General features: G+C 40.0%; 1 protein-coding gene across 4 annotated transcripts in view; it reads left to right on the forward strand.

Moving 5' to 3' along the window:
- LOC124164614 (G2-specific protein kinase fin1) overlaps window positions 1–15,868 on the forward strand; it is a 70,323-nt gene that overhangs the window by 37,908 nt on the left and 16,547 nt on the right. For 3 of the 4 annotated variants that reach the window (XM_046542017.1, XM_046542014.1, XM_046542016.1), the window contains exon 4: window positions 15,318–15,628. In XM_046542017.1, the coding sequence (XP_046397973.1) occupies window positions 15,318–15,628 (311 nt within the window). Of the gene's footprint in view, window positions 1–12,686; window positions 12,935–15,317; window positions 15,629–15,868 lie in introns of those variants that run through there. The other variant, XM_046542018.1, reaches the window with a different exon arrangement.

Consider the following 15,868-nt stretch of genomic DNA (forward strand, 5'->3'; position numbering starts at 1 on the left):
TCAATTACCTGCTCTCCAGTCTGTATTCCTTATGTTAGTGTCATTCCTCGTCTTTTGCTGCTGTCAACAAAGTTTTGGTAAATTCTTTCGCGAATCTCTCGTCCGTATGTATAGCAAAATGAATATTGAAATTTAAATTTGAACTTTCATCAATAGATTTTTAAATTCCACAGCGCTAAGCTCGGATATAGCCGAAGGAACCGGAGTCTCTCTCCAATATATCATCAGCCTTTATGTCGATATTAAAATCCAGCAATTAAAAAAATCTCGGATTGGTCGCCAAACGCATCCTTGCAGAGACGCAAATTGGGTCCCTAGGTTACCCTCACAACGTTTATGTCGCAAATCCAAGTCAACATAGTGCAATTAGCAAATAGACCACTGTAAGGGATGAAATACGATTTGATGCTTTCCCGGCGAATGATGTAGGTAAACTCTTTTCGGGGTTCAACAAAATTTATCCCTTAGGATGAGCCCCCAGTCGGAGCTTGAAATGTTGCCCATTATGGAAAAATTAACCCGGTGGGAATCCCGAGAAGAGTCTACCCACACTGCAAGGGATGTTGGAATTATGCTTAAAGAAAAGGGATGATGCCTCCTTTTTGGGCGGTATTCGCTTGGTACCATCATAATCAAATCCTTTTTAATTCTATGTATCTAATTTTCACTCGGAAAGGAATCGATAATCGCAGATTTTATAACTTTTGCTAATCATCCGACGGGGGAGGCAAACCTCCAAAAGTGGGACCCTGTTTCTTCAACTAACACCACACATTCCCCTCTAAACTTGTATTGATAAGTCCTCTTCACTTTTTTCATCAGACAAGAGTATAGTCTTTCATTCCAATAAAAAAAGGCCCTTTAATGACACCTCTCTTTTCTTATTCACGGTGATTAGCATCTTTTTCTGTCTACGTAAGCAATTCTGGTACACTAGCTTTGATATATCTTACGAAGTTATGACTTTTGCGTTAGCTAAAGTTGCGGGAACGATCATTGCTGTTGCTTTTTTCTTGCATATACCTCTATCACAGTTGGCAGACGCATTTTCCCCGAAGAAGTTCCAATTTGAGGTTATAGTCCTTAATGTTTATTTCATGAGGAAAGTAGAGATACAAATCGGCTAATTTCTCGCCAGTTTAATTTTCTTCGGATGAATTGATGAAGAAAATTTTTGATACTATTTTCCCGTACAAGAATTGACGGTGATGACTCAACGCTCTCCTACTATTCCCTTTTTTCCTCAGTTGTCGAGTTTCTTTAGGGTTCAATCCAGCAGCCATCATCTTTCTTTTCGTCAGATTGTCTCTCAAAATACTTCTCATTGGGGGAACCTTATGCTCCTCCATGCACTTACACGCAAAAATATCGCATAATTTAAAATGTTCCTTTAAAATTGTTTGAGTCTTATACTTCATCAAAACCCTACTTTTGGCCTTTTACGATTTTCCGTAAGTTTTAGTACTTCCTGTGGTACCGCTAAATCCATTTAGTCACATTCATAATGGAAGAGAAGCGCGTCACCATAGTTCGCACACCTTCATAGCCACTCGAGAGGCATCTTCATAGACCGTAGTCTCCTTTCCTGCGTGCGCAGGTCTAAAAATATTTCATCACTTCTCTGAAAGTTGGTAACATCGATTTGTTTAACGCCGACGAGGCGCCAAATAAGGGACAAGTCGTCTCACTACGCATCGCTTTTTACCTTCTACCATCTTCTGATTTATATTATCAAAGATAAACGACCTCCTAGCAGCATGCGCGGGATGAATTTTGCTGTGTTAGAGGCGTGGGAGGGGGAGAAGCGAGCGTGGAGGGGAAGGGATCGGCCTGCGGCTCTGGTATCCGCGACGCTGCGTGGGCGTTGGAATATTTTCTTCGCGGACGCGGACTCAAATTAGGCATTTTGTGGCTAAACGGTGGCAGATACGTCAAAATGCACGAAAGTTTTGCCCTAAAAGGGCAGTAACTCGGCAAAATCTATAAGAAATGACCATAAAATACTATATTTTTCGAATTTTGACCCTCCCCCCCTAAATTGCATTTGAGCGAGGGTCAGGGGTTCACGTACAGGTCTCAAATTTTTCAGGCCTTATTTTTGATCGGTCCCACAACTTTTTTTCATTGGGCCAGATGGATTTGAAAAAAATCGATTTTTGCGATCCGCCCTAATGGACAATGACCGCAGCGGAGAAAGCAAGGATAGAGGCCTTCGAAATGTGGTGCTACAGAAGAATGATGAAGATCAAATGGATCGACCGAATTAGTAACGAGGAAGTCCTAAGAAGAGTAGGAGAGAAGAGAAGCCTCATGAAAACCTTAACAAGAAGACGGAACAACCTTATAGGCCACATCTTGAGACATGATGGCCTGATGAAGACAATCGTCGAAGGACAAGTGGAAGGCAAGAACGGAAAAGGAAGACCTCAAACAAAATATATGGAACAAGTAGAGAAGGACGTGAAAGAGAAGAAATACGTAGGTGTGAAAAGATTAGCTGATAGGAGAAATAAGTGGAGTGCTGCGTCAAACCATTCCTAGGAAACCAGTGATAATTATTCTTCATTTACGTCCCAAGCCGTAGTTGTAGCAGTAAACGTAATGTTTCAATAAGATAGAAATAGAAACCTTGGATAGTTATAGTTTCGATAATTCTCTCTCGAAAGCTTTCACTTGGAAGCAATCCCATTTGCGTGGTCTCCTGTTGTATTCAATCGATGGGTTGCGCAATTGATATCTCCCGCCTCTTATGGCATCTATCTGCGCGATAATAGTCGCAGCTCTATTCTATGAACTCGAGGGCAGAATCCAAGTGTATTAATTTAAGAGCCACATAGGGATATTTGGTAGTGTCTGTGATAAAGGAGATTACTGAACAGGTTATAACTTCGAAGATAAAATATTCCTAACTGTAGTTGGGCGATTATTTCAATAGAAATCTAAGGTTCTCTGATGGGTGGAATAAACAAAGGAAACGCATGATTTACCCAATCAAACCCTAAAATTGAGGAAATTATGGTTTTTCACCGCGTAAATCTCATAGTTATAATCATAATACCATGTTTTAGTAGTATGCTTTGAGTGATAAGTTTTCTCCGGAGACGGCACACAGTGGTCCCAAATCGAATAAATCTGATCGAAAACCGTATTTTCGACTTATAACCAGGAAATTAAGCAGTAAAAGTTTATAATATATATTTATATTATATCTTATTCTATACGATTAATTATAATAATAGTCGCACGTTAGCTTATTAAAATTTCCTTACTAAACTACCTTGATGACCATGGATTATACCCGAAGCCTGACCTTTTTAAGGCTGACTTAACGGATTTCCGTCTTTCATGCGTTCGTTTAAATTACCAAACGTTTCGCCCGCTTAAAAATAAATATAAAATTGCACCTGATTAACACTTTCGCGGTCCATTTCATTCGGAAGATGCCTCCAGCAGCGGAGGGGAAACGTTGCATTGAGGAAAATTTTCCCTAATTCCTGGCAAAAAAAACCCAAAAGTGAAAATAGTTTTGAAGTTTTTTATCTTTGCCACTTAAATGAGATGTAATTGGCATGTTTTCCATCGCAATTTATGGTTTCACTAAGTGTAGACTCCAGCCTCCTAAGAATTCTGATGGCGACGAGTGTTAAAAAAAAAACAGGACAGATAGTTTAGTTGTTCAATTTCAGGGGAAACTGGAGATTAAGTAGATAAAAATCACTCTGACTTCTATATCTGGTGGTTTATTAAGTAAACCTACGAAGCTTTAGGATGATTTCGATTTTTTTGTTAGATTATTTAACTAATTTAATTAACTAAAAATATTTATGGATAACTCATACCATTAATGTTATTTTTTCAATATATATGCTCACTTAGAGTTTTCGAGTTAGCTGCATTAAACGTCCAAATTGATATCAAGTTTTAGCCCAATAAGTATCAAATGAGGTCATGGGAATTAGAGCAGGAGTATGTTTTGCCACCTTGATTTCATGCATTTGCCAATGGGTTCATGCAATTCTTGATTTACTGGATGTATTTTGAAATGCACATCCGTACGTGCATGTCAAAGTGCATCGAGCAAAGCTTAGCTTCTGCATCGAATAAAGCTAAAGAGTGTAGCTTCTGTGTTGCCATTGCTTACTCTGTAAGTTTAGTTTTACGGTTATACAGCGGAACCGGTATTGGTGTGATTCCTGACACAGAGCGAGCGAGGAAAAAAATCAGTAGGCACTGTGTCTACGGCAACAATGGATTTCTCTCCCGCTGCGCGAAGAATTCTGGATCGGTGAGACCTTGGCCTGAATCCGTTTTTTCGTCCAATCGCAAAGATTACTCTTTCGTCACCATCCTATTATCATCATCATAAATGGTTATCAATCATTAGATGCTTTTTGGTGGCCCTTATTCTTGGTAATTTGTTACCTATCTTTCCATTCTTTCATATCATATTTCTATCTATTTCAATAGAAGATTTTTATAGTGGTCTTCATCGTTTGGACGGACGTATTTTTATCAGTTTTCACGCCTCAAGTGTGTGCTGCCAATTACTGAATTAAACAGTATCTGAAATGCTAGTTTGTGTTGCATTAGGGTTAGATTTCTGATGTAGAGTCAATTTATTGATCCCATAGAAGTTGTGCTTTCGGTATTTTATTGTTTAGTGCTTCATGGAGTTGAAGTTAACTTCCAGTTTTGCCCTCACGCATATGTTTTCTGAAAAATTATTTTACTTCTCCTGCACTATATACATATAAGGATCTTTAACTTATCTCGAAAGATTTCTAAAACCCCTCCAGTCAGATTATTGCCTCGTGTTTTTTAAAATTTAAATGGTATAAAATTTAAATGATACATATATCTATCGTTTTAAGAGGTTATTCACAAGGTAGGGGTTCGAGGTTCGAGATATTGGGGTTAAAAAATAATTGCGATTTAAATGTTTGGAAAAGATATATCTATTTCAAAAGACGATATCAAAGTTATTTTCGAAGCGTTTGCGCTCTTTGACATGTATTATTACGCTTTTTATACTTAAAGTTTCGTTTGTATGTGTGTTTTCACTCCTGACTAATATATTCGTACCGCTAATAGTCAAAAAAAGTTTTATTCCTATGTAGCTTCAGTATTTCGTTACTCCATGTTATTCCTAAATAAATGTATTCCTAAAAGGTACACCTAAGAGTTTTGGCAGGGAGATTTTTTAGCCTCATCCTTCGCTGGACTATGAGTTCACTGTGATGCGTTAATTACTATCCCGTATTTGTGCAAAAAAATTTCACCGAACAATCGAGACTAGTTATATAATTTGAATAAATATCTTCGATGCTTTGCGAACCATTCTGTTGGCATTTTTGTTCATACTAGCTGGAAATATGTGAAAATGATGATTATCTGATTAAATATCTCGATGATATTGATATCATCAGTAGGTTGAGGGAAATTTAGTTTTAAATATCAACTTAAGATTTGATTCTCTGATCGTATGCACACAGCTCAGTCTACCTTGAAGTCTCTGATCTTGATGGAAGTCTCCCGTCTTTGCGATAGGTATTAATGCAGGTTTCTAACGTCCTTTACAATTTGGTTGCTAGAGTGTCCACTTGAATACTTTTTTCCTTTCATTGGGGAGACGTGGAGATAAGAATTCGTGTCACCCGTCGAGTGCTTGCAAAATTTTTCCCGGATACTTAATCCTTTACGCAGATTCAAGTTTTGCCGGGACCACACGTGGTGTCCTCCCAGCAATTTCAAGCTCCTCTTAGCGAACCTTTCCTCCTCGAAGCGAGGTTTGCCTCGACACGCGTGGCCGGGAGAAATGACCACGGTCTCTCGACGCTTTGTTGCGCAACCGCGGGAGTGGATACGTGAGCTCGGGCGTGTCTGCTCGTATTTTTTTTTCCTTTTATTATTTCGTTTCGCCAACTTTCTCCCTTCCTGCTCGTTTTTCACAACGCATGCCCACCCGCTTCAAAGCTGCAAAAATGCTTTTGTTTCCAAGGAAGCGATACGTTATTATGAACCTTCTGACTTCAAAGAGTCGATCGAGTTGCAATGCATGCTGTGTCCCAGTTTCATCGCACGGAGCCTTATGATATCCTGCATTTCATCGCCAAATCTTTGGAATAAGTAAATTTTCGCCAAAATATTTGATCGTGAAGGAACTATGCTCGGGTTTTTATACTAGCTGAATGCTTGCCGTATGTGCGGAACTTCGATGTATAGTTGTGCTTTGTTGATCTAATTACCTCCCAGACGCTTAAAAATAGACCAAGAGTTTTAATACGGCCCCGTTATTTCCTTTCGTTTTGTTTTGTGGTACGAAATATGGAGATGAAGAGTGTATTTCGTACAGTAATTGTTGTGTATTGTTCTTTATCCCAAATGTGAGAAGACCGATTATATAGATGTTGATGTGATAAGACAGTTTGCTTTTCAGACCCATGTGCCCCCATAGAATGAAATCCTGGATCCATCCCGTGCATATATACATTAATGAAGTACGGAAAGCATTCATTGAGGCATGAGAAATCCGAAAATAAAACTTGAATTAATTCCGCGTTTAAAATGTTAGCCAGCAGGGGCGGATCCAGGATTTTTTCTCAGAAGGGGGGGGGGGGGGGGGGGGGGGCAAGGGCCTGACAGGCAAACGATCTTCTCATACTTGAGATTAAAAACAAGATGCAACAGTTACTGTGCGAAATATTCTCCTTATTTTAATATGAAAGTTATTAATGTGAAATTAAATGATTGAGGATCCGTAATATGCAAAACCAAATGATCGTAATGATAGCCATATAAAAAAATAGTCTATTTTTTAAGCGTCTGGGGGGCACGTGCCCCTCTCGCCCCCTAAATCCGCCTATGCTCACCAGTATAGTTGATTTAACTTCTATGGAGGTGATGATAATGCATAGTTATAGTAGATGTGATGTTTTCCTGGGGAATGCTGTCGTTGCTTATGGCTGCTCGTGGTTTCCCAACGGTAAAATTCTGCAGTTCTACCGACGCGTCCAGCCGGTCCCACACTCTGGTGGTGGCCTGCTAGGTACCACGTAGATATAGACGCGTCCTGTCTTGTCGAAAACGGAAGCGCCGCAGGCAGAAAACCGTCGTAGTCTTCACTTAGGCGCATTAAACGCCTAAATACATCTACATAAAACCCTGCGAGTCGCCTCTAGGGTGTTTGGCGGGGGGTGATCAATCGCCAGCATGGAGCATGCAAGAGGTTTCTCACATGCACACCACACGGACATAAAAATGCTACGCATAATAACAAATTATGTTTCCACATTCATGTGAAGGCAAAACTTGTCATCTCCTCATGAAGGCAATCTGCCAATAAAGCTAGAACCCACAAAACATTCTGTTAGAAATACTAAGAAAATTCAGAATCATACATTAAGGAATGCATTGGTCAGTACTCACAATCAGTAGGCTGTACTGCAAGTCAACTAACCCATTAGCAAGTCCTACCGTTGCCGTTGTAGTCTCCAATCGATCGTGGAAAAAGCGACGTTCAGAATGTATCTGCTGTACAGTCTATCTCTCTTATTTTATTTATATGCTCTGATCTACCGTGGTATGTTGGCGTTCGTAAGATATGGCTAACTTCGTCGTAAAATACGCTTGTATTGAATTTTCATTATAGGTTTAGTCTATTTTTCAGTCTACGTTCTGAAAGAGATTTCCATCCGAGTTTATATAAAACGTCAGTAACACCAGTGGCGTAGCAAGGAGGGGGTTTTGGGGGATAACCCCCCCCCCCAGAGCTCAGAGAAATGTTAAGTTGAATCCATTTTACTTAATTGGTTTGATATTACTAATAGATTAAGGTTATGGTTGATAAACTGTCTCTCAGAGAGCCGTAAAACTCACCATTTTGAACCGTTTATCTTAAAATTCCGTAATTTATTAATCTCGCACCTACCGCTTATTCTGATGGGTATTACATACCCCCACACAACCCGGTATTAGTTGCACCTAAACCACCCCCATCCTTGATTCCTAGCTGCGCCCCTGAGTAGCACTAACAAGACTATTGTAACGACTAAATACTTGATTATTACTTAGTAATCGCCTCAATTCTAGTCTCTTAACCTGTTCAGAAAAATTACCTTCAGTTTTTTAACCAATAATCAGAGTCCTAGAGACTTCATTGAGTGTGAATATGCTAAATATGTTCGGCGCTTTCAGTCAAATAAAAGTATCAGTGGCCGTTGCCCTTCGTGACCCCAATGAATCGATCAGCAGAAATTCTACCCAGTCGTGGGAGTCAAAGAGATTCGTGCTTTTTAGGTGAAGCTGAACATCTAGACATGAAAACTAGAGGGGGGCAAGCCGTGGTCGCTCAAGTTGTAACACAGAAAAGGTTAAGGAAACTAACGTTTCAAGAAGATTATAACAGCACATTATTAATTCTTCGTTAAAACTTTCGCGGGTGCTCGTCATGTTGAATTAAAACTTTTGGGCTATGTCGCCGCGTCAGATTTTGGGTGGCCCCTACGGGGGGCCACCCAAAATCTGACGCGGCCCCTACTTGGGGGGCCACCCAAAATCTGACGCGGCGACATAGCCCAAAAGTTTTAATTCAACAGCACATTATTAGTTTTTAAAATTGTTTGCTCATAAATAAAATATTTTTATTCTTTTTTATACATGTTTTATGCTAATATCACTTTTCTTGGAGTTAAAGAAAATTTTATTAAAATTTCCTTCTAAGGGGGGGGGGGGGGGGGAGGCCGCCCCCCTTCTTACTTATGTTAGAGTTATTTTTAATCTATCCGCCTTCGTAAGCTTTGAAATTCTCAACGAAGTAATCATTACGGCCTTGCACACGTGTTTCTCAACGTCACTGGACGTGATATTCGACAAGTGTTCTCTAATTAGCGCTATACGCCGTGGACATCAGGAAATGGTTCTAATTCAAATTAGTGGCATAGCGATGCTATGATATTAATCGTATTCGCAGCTTGGAAATTCCTTGATGAGTATGAAGTTATATAGAAGTCGTTTACGTGTTTCGTTAAATGTGTTTGTTTTTCGTGATCAATGAAGTAAATATTTCATATTCGGCGAAAATAGGTACCTACCTGTATTCTATTAAGTGCAGGGTTCATCATGTCTAGTTGAAATTTTTGTCGTTTGAAAACCGATGTTATCGGATTCTTCCATTTAAGGTTAAGAGTGAAAGTTAGCCACTAGCTTTAACTAATTTGCTTTGCCATAAATTAAAAAATATTCTCAAGTTAGGGTTACGGCCATACAGGGGCGGATCCAGGATTTCATTCTGGGAGGGGCACAAGCAAGGCCGTATCCAGGATTTTGTTCTAGGGGGACACAAGGATACCTTAAAAATCTTGCATACTCTTTTGGGGGGGCACGTGTCCCTCCCCCCTAGATACGCCTATGCGGCCATATCATGTTTTAATTAATGCGAGACGGACGTTATATAACCGACCCTAAGTATTGTATCATATGGGGTATCTTACTTTTATTGTTATTGTAGATATCGTTTACTTTAACACTTCACTTATAGAGTCAGTGGAAGACACATTAGTTATATTTACTTCATCAATAATATCTTTATGTAAAGATAAATAGTGGGAATTCATGTATTTTCATTTGCGTTCTATGTGGCCTCCCCAATTGAAATTTACTGCTCGCAGTCATAAAAATGTTGTCTAGCCTTTTTCTCTATAAACGTAAATCTATGAGCAGGGATGAAAAAAATGGCATCAGTTTCCTGTAATCTCTCCTGACCAATATGCATGTGATAAGAACGCGAAAGATAACCGTCATATAAATCCTTTATTTCCCAGTGTTTCCAATCCATAATGGGGTGATTTTTATCGCTTCCATATCGAAAATAAATATATAGTTCCAGTTGTCTTAACATTCCAAAGCAGGTTATAATTATTGCGAAGCAAAGGGATTAGAAATAATCGTGCGTCTCATGAAGTTTTGGTCCAGGACTAGTGTTTAGTTTGCGAGCGAAACAAACGTTTCGGCTAATTCATTTTCCATATACTGGGTATTAGGACATCATCATAATTGTAAATATTATTGGTATATGCAGCAAATGTTGGCGGAAATAATTTTATGATTGAATTTCAAAAAGGAGAGAGCAAACCATGATGATGGAAAATAAATTTGATGAAACTTCAGCTTCGCTCGAAAACTGAAAATTATTCTTGGGCAAAAATTCTGTAATACTCACACATTTTTATTACTGATGCTAGTGGCTGATAAGAAACTTTTTAGTGATAGTCACAACTTCCATGCTGTGGGAGCTGCTTTCTGAGAAAGAGATAAACCACGAACGTATCAGAGAAAGCCCCCAAGAGGACATTCCCTTCTCATCCGTTGTCTGCATTCCTTGGTAATATTTGATTTGAGAGAGATTAGTGTACAGATCTGATCCCCGTAGCTCATGGGAAAATGAACATCTTATTTATTGTTTGTAAAAGTGTTATTAATTGTTTGTAAAAGCGTTATTTATTTTATGCTGTGCCTTAAAACGACATAAGTCTTAGCGGTTGCGTATTTGGAATTTCCCAGTTCTTTAATCTTCATCTAAACAATACGCTGAAAGCCATCTCAAGGGTGTTTTGCAGGGGGTGATCAATCACCAAAATGCAGCATGCAAGAGGATCGCCATATGCGCACTGTAAGGCCATATAAATATTACGCATAATTGCAAAATACACGTGCATATTCATGCAAAGAAAGGTTTTGCCAATGGTTAGTAATTCCTATGGCAAATCCATGAGATGCAGTTTAGGATGTGAGAGCGTGACCCTGACATTTTTGGAATATAGTGAGGTTTCATTCTTTCGCGTAGTTTTGAAGTGCTTCCATCATTTCGTGCAATTTGAGGCTGGGGATCTCCATTCTAAGGAAGGGATTTGAACTGTTGACGAGAGGTCGCGACGGCAGGTAGGAGGAACAGCCAGGCGTGAATTCATTGGGAAATAGGGTGGGAAGCGTGGTTAAGCGGTCATTAGCGAGAGTCTGTCCTTGCTGAGAGACTCGGGGAGCAGGCTTCCAACTGTGCCTGGGCTTCCAAAGGCCCAACGCAAGGCCTTCGTGCTTGAGGTGGCCAACAATGCATTCGGATGTGACCGTTATGCATTAAGGAATAGGTGGAGAATGGTGGAAAATTCCCCCTAAAAATACCGTGCCTAGTTCCAGTCTTACGGTGCATCGTTAGGTTCTAGAGAGAACTTCAGGGTACGTGATAGAGAGTGAAAGAAGTGTTTGAGGCTGCAACGGTCTCATTTTAAAGGTAATTTAACACAGAAACATTTTTACAGTTTACAAATAAATGATCGTCATAGAGTTTTTATATAATGCCAAATATATAACAAGAATAAAGTCTAACATTTTCGCAAATTACCCATTTGTACATTGCAGTGATTTTTACGAGTTAAATAATGTACGAAATATGATTCATATGTCCTCATTTTTATTATTATTTAGCCCCGAGAATGAAATTCATTATATGCTTTTAGTAACGTTGGAAAAGGATGATATTTCCATTATCTAAACTGACCTACTCTCGCAATTTTAGATGTATTTTTAAATTGGAAATATGTGACGGGATTGTTCGAGCCCTGTGCTTAGCGCCATTACTATTTTGGAAATATTTTGACTTTAATACTTAAAACTAATGGAATATCACATACGTCGTGATAACGCGAACGTACCTGTAAGAAATCGAGCATGTATTAGGTGCGAATTATCTTTGTGATGAGGTCCTTTAAGTTGTTTTCCATGCCAGTGGTGGAATACCATGAGTGTCAATATTTGAGATCTCTAAAGTGCATTACTAATAGATGGGTCGCGTGGATTTTAATTTATCGAATTTTAAAGGTAAGTCCACTGGATGGAAATTTGTAAAGATATTTATTTGTGCGTATCTTCGATTCCAAATCTTGAAAAAACTGTTTCTTGTAATCTATAAGTCCCTACTGAGTGAGAGCGCCTAATATTTTATTAGTGTCTTGAGTTAACTTTGAATGCTTAATCTGATCCCTTGTGGTTACTCCATGGTTAACTATTCAAGATTCACCCAAAGTCAAATAGCCATTAGGTACTGCATTTTAATATACACCGGACGTAATTTTATTGCATATTGAATTATAGGATGGTACACAAACATCGCAGGGAGTGTCGCTCTATCCGAAGCAACCCAAGAGCGAGCTGAGCCAAATGTTTGAACAGATTAATGACCTTAAGCAGTGCCTATCGGGAATCAAGTTACATCTTAGAAAACATTTAGCGAGTCAATCCGTTCTGCCTCTTAACGGCACCTGGAGTTTCCCAGCCCTCGAGTCGTATTAACTTCGTGGCCCGCGTGCTATTTTCGGAAGGTTTGGAGCGCATTAAAATTCGAGGAATCCTGAATTGTGGCCATAGTGAAAGGGCCTGCAATGCGCCCCTCTTAATGGCTTGGGATAATAGCCCTGTGCGCCAGTGGGCATTGCATCCCAGCAGGTGGCCATCCCAGCTTTTGTCATTTTGAGTTTTGGGGTATTTGGCCGAGTCCACGGAAGGATGGGTTGTGGGGTGAGGGAGGCGTTATCTTGCGCGAAGTGGACTTTGAGTCCCAGGTACTCCCCCCCCCTCATCCCACTCCCGGATCTTCCTCGTCTCTCGGGGAAACTTGAGAAACTCCTCCCGCGTCAAAGCACTGCTGTTCGTTCCCGTGACACTGGCATCGTATCAGTCGCGATAGGCGTTCGAGCGGAAGACGTGAGGTTGTGTGATGGTCGATGTGACATAAGTGTTGTACATCCAAGACGGATCCTATATTCTGCTGCATGAAGTTCTCAATTTATGGATTGTGGAAGAATATCGGAGCAAACATGAAGATACTCCGCGAAGGGACGTCAGAGAAACCTAAAAATCTTGATTCTGGGTTTTCTCAAACGAAGTGAGTGATACGCTGATGCTGCCGTGCTTCTGATATCTTTCTTTTCTTCATTTGCCCTGCCCATTTTATTTGGACCTGAAAACTTCTCCATGGGATTTGGTCCTTTGCGTGATTAGGCTGTGAGGTTCTCATGTAACGAGAGTTCGTTCTTCCCAGGCTTGTGTTTCATGTTACCTACGTTATATTTGTCGCTAATGTACCAGCATTTATTTTGAAGAACGAGCGGTTCCAGCTATTTAATATCGTGGTAATAAAGACTTTTCTTCGTCACTTTCCGGCTTATACTTCTCGTAATTAGCTGTAGGAACTGTTGGGAACGACAAAGTTGAACCTAATGGACATCTATGAACTCTCTCTTTATTTTGAGATTTCGTATAATAATTTGATCGTTTAAAGTAATGTATGGAAAAAAGTGCCTTCTCATATTTGTTGGAACAATGGCGATCTGGTTATATCGAAGTAATCTTCATTATCAGCACCTAGCGATTTTATGAATGCAGGCATGCGCTCCGAGTGTGGGGGCGAAAAAGATACTGATAAATAAGCGAGAATGCTCGATGGTTATGTAGCATGAGCCCCCTGACCTTTGGTGTATCGCATAATATTGACTTTGACGACGGGATCTGTTTAAATTTATGAAATTATATGTGGTAGAGAACATGAGCATCGGTGACAAAATTAATGCGATTGCATCATCCTTATCACATTTCCATTCCTAGTTGAATTTACACAATTTATTTTATTACCTTCTACAGTATGGGGTTTAATGCATCTCGGTAAATATCAGCGAAATTAGTATATTTTCGTAGGAATAATATTTTACTGCGTTATTGGTGGTGTGATAACCAAAAGGTTAGGTGTGTTTTTTTTAGGATTTCTGATGTTCAGATTGAATTAGGTCACAATTTACACGTGAAATAGCATAGGAAGAGAAATTGACCGAAGGGGCGCCGGTCTAAAAGAGATTGGAGGGGTGCCTAGGGTGCTGTATGGAGGGTCCGCGGGCCTGCAGCCCCTGGAGCCCACCTTTGGGATTGCTGTGGAGGATATAGATGCGCGGCGGATCCTCATGAAGTCCTCTGGCTTGGGGGGTCGTCGTATTGGTATTTTTTTTGTGATTGATATTTGATAATAACAACGTTCTGGAGTATTCCGTATTCTGCGACGTAATATTCGATGTTTTTGTGGTTATCTGTTAGAGGCAAATGATTTCATTTCTGATGTATGCAATAGTCCCCAGTAAGTTTTCTGTTAAAAGTTAGAATTCCTCGCTATTCCAAAGCGTTTTCGGAAAGAATTGCTGAAGTGGGTCGGGGCGTGGTGTCTATATAAAGGACTCTATTCTCAAATATATTAACCATATTTCCTGACACTTCGCCAAGCCGCTTGTGTATTCAACTGTCAAGTATCGCTTGTTATGGTTCTTTATAGAAGGCAGCACTTCGTAAATGCGAGGCATTAATGCCCTTTTTATAAAAACCGTGCCCTCATGTTGGTGATTGATCACCCACTGCCTAACACCCTAGAGGTGGCGCGCAGGCAGGGATGCGACTAACAAAAAATATTGGGGGGCCCAAACCGGGAATCTTGCCCCAGGAAAATTTTATAAGTTGTGAGTTTTTTTTAAAGCATTTTAGAAGAGTCGTATGATCAACATTAGAACCCTGATTACTCGAATCTCGATATCTGGACACTCAGGGGAAAATCTACAAGCCTGACACATTTTTTTCCTCACACCTATAACGAATTTTTGAGGGGGGCTCGGCCCCCCTCAGGACCCATGGAGTCGGCGCCAACCGCGCGCAGGGTATGATGTAGACGTAGATACCCACACCCAAACAGCTCCAGTGATGACCCTAATCAACGTTGCAATCTTTCACTTGATAAACCCGCCGCCACCGCCAGTTATGTCTAGCTTCATGTAGATTTCTTGTGGTGAGGGAAACTCTCTTCTGGCTTTGTCATCTGGTGGCCAAAAAGTCCACTTTGTAATGGATGGTTCCTCTCCGCCTTGGCCACAGAAATAATTGTAAAAATCGTATTTTTAGAAAGAGGTGACAAATTCATTCCGAGTACTCAAAAGTTTCACTCAAATACTGAGTTTGAATCCCTCTATTAATTATATTCTCAAATATACCCTTAATTCATTTACTTTTTATCCCTCGATCATCCTCTACCATCTGTATCCGTATGGTGTCTCGGTTTTGTTGGTGGATTATTGTGTTGGTTTGTGGAATATTCAATTTATTTACAGCCAACTGTCCTGCTCAGCTGTCTATCCTCTTGACCACAGTTCTATCATACTAACTCATCTAGTTTCTCATAACTATGCATTTATTGTAACTTGGGATTTTAATTCGATTTTTTTTCATTTATTTGACAGTATGCTCTGCATCCAAGAAGAACTGGGCCAGCTCAGTCTTCAGCCATCACAACAACAACTCCGATTCCCTCCAAACCCTTATCAAGCTCCTGGCAATGACCATCAAGCTTACCAGTACATGCAGCACAATGTCCCTCCTGCCAACCCACAGGGTGTGATGGCTGTTACATCTACAGGTGGTAGTGCAGTGACTTCAAGTGAATCAAAATCTGGGCTAGTGTCTGGAGGTTGGATTAATGGACTTCTTGGCTGCCTCAGACCTGTGTGGACCATTATTGGGAAGGCGACAGCCAATGAAATCAAAGGGCAAGGTGAGCAAGCCTGCGTCATTACATGCTTATGGAATTTTTTTAAGATTATGTGAGCCTTTATTATTTTAGTTTGGTTATTCTCATTTTCCCTCTACTGTCAAGCAAGAATGTTGTCGTTTAGATAATGGAGAGAGGGTTTTATTTACACTCATTATGTTGAAAAGAATCCTGTAACGTTTTCAAATATCATTTTATGGTTTATTTATTTTAGTTAACTCTGGATATTTTTTATTGTGTACT

This window comes from Ischnura elegans, chromosome 1, assembly GCF_921293095.1.
Source record: "Ischnura elegans chromosome 1, ioIscEleg1.1, whole genome shotgun sequence".
NCBI lineage: Eukaryota > Metazoa > Arthropoda > Insecta > Odonata > Coenagrionidae > Ischnura > Ischnura elegans.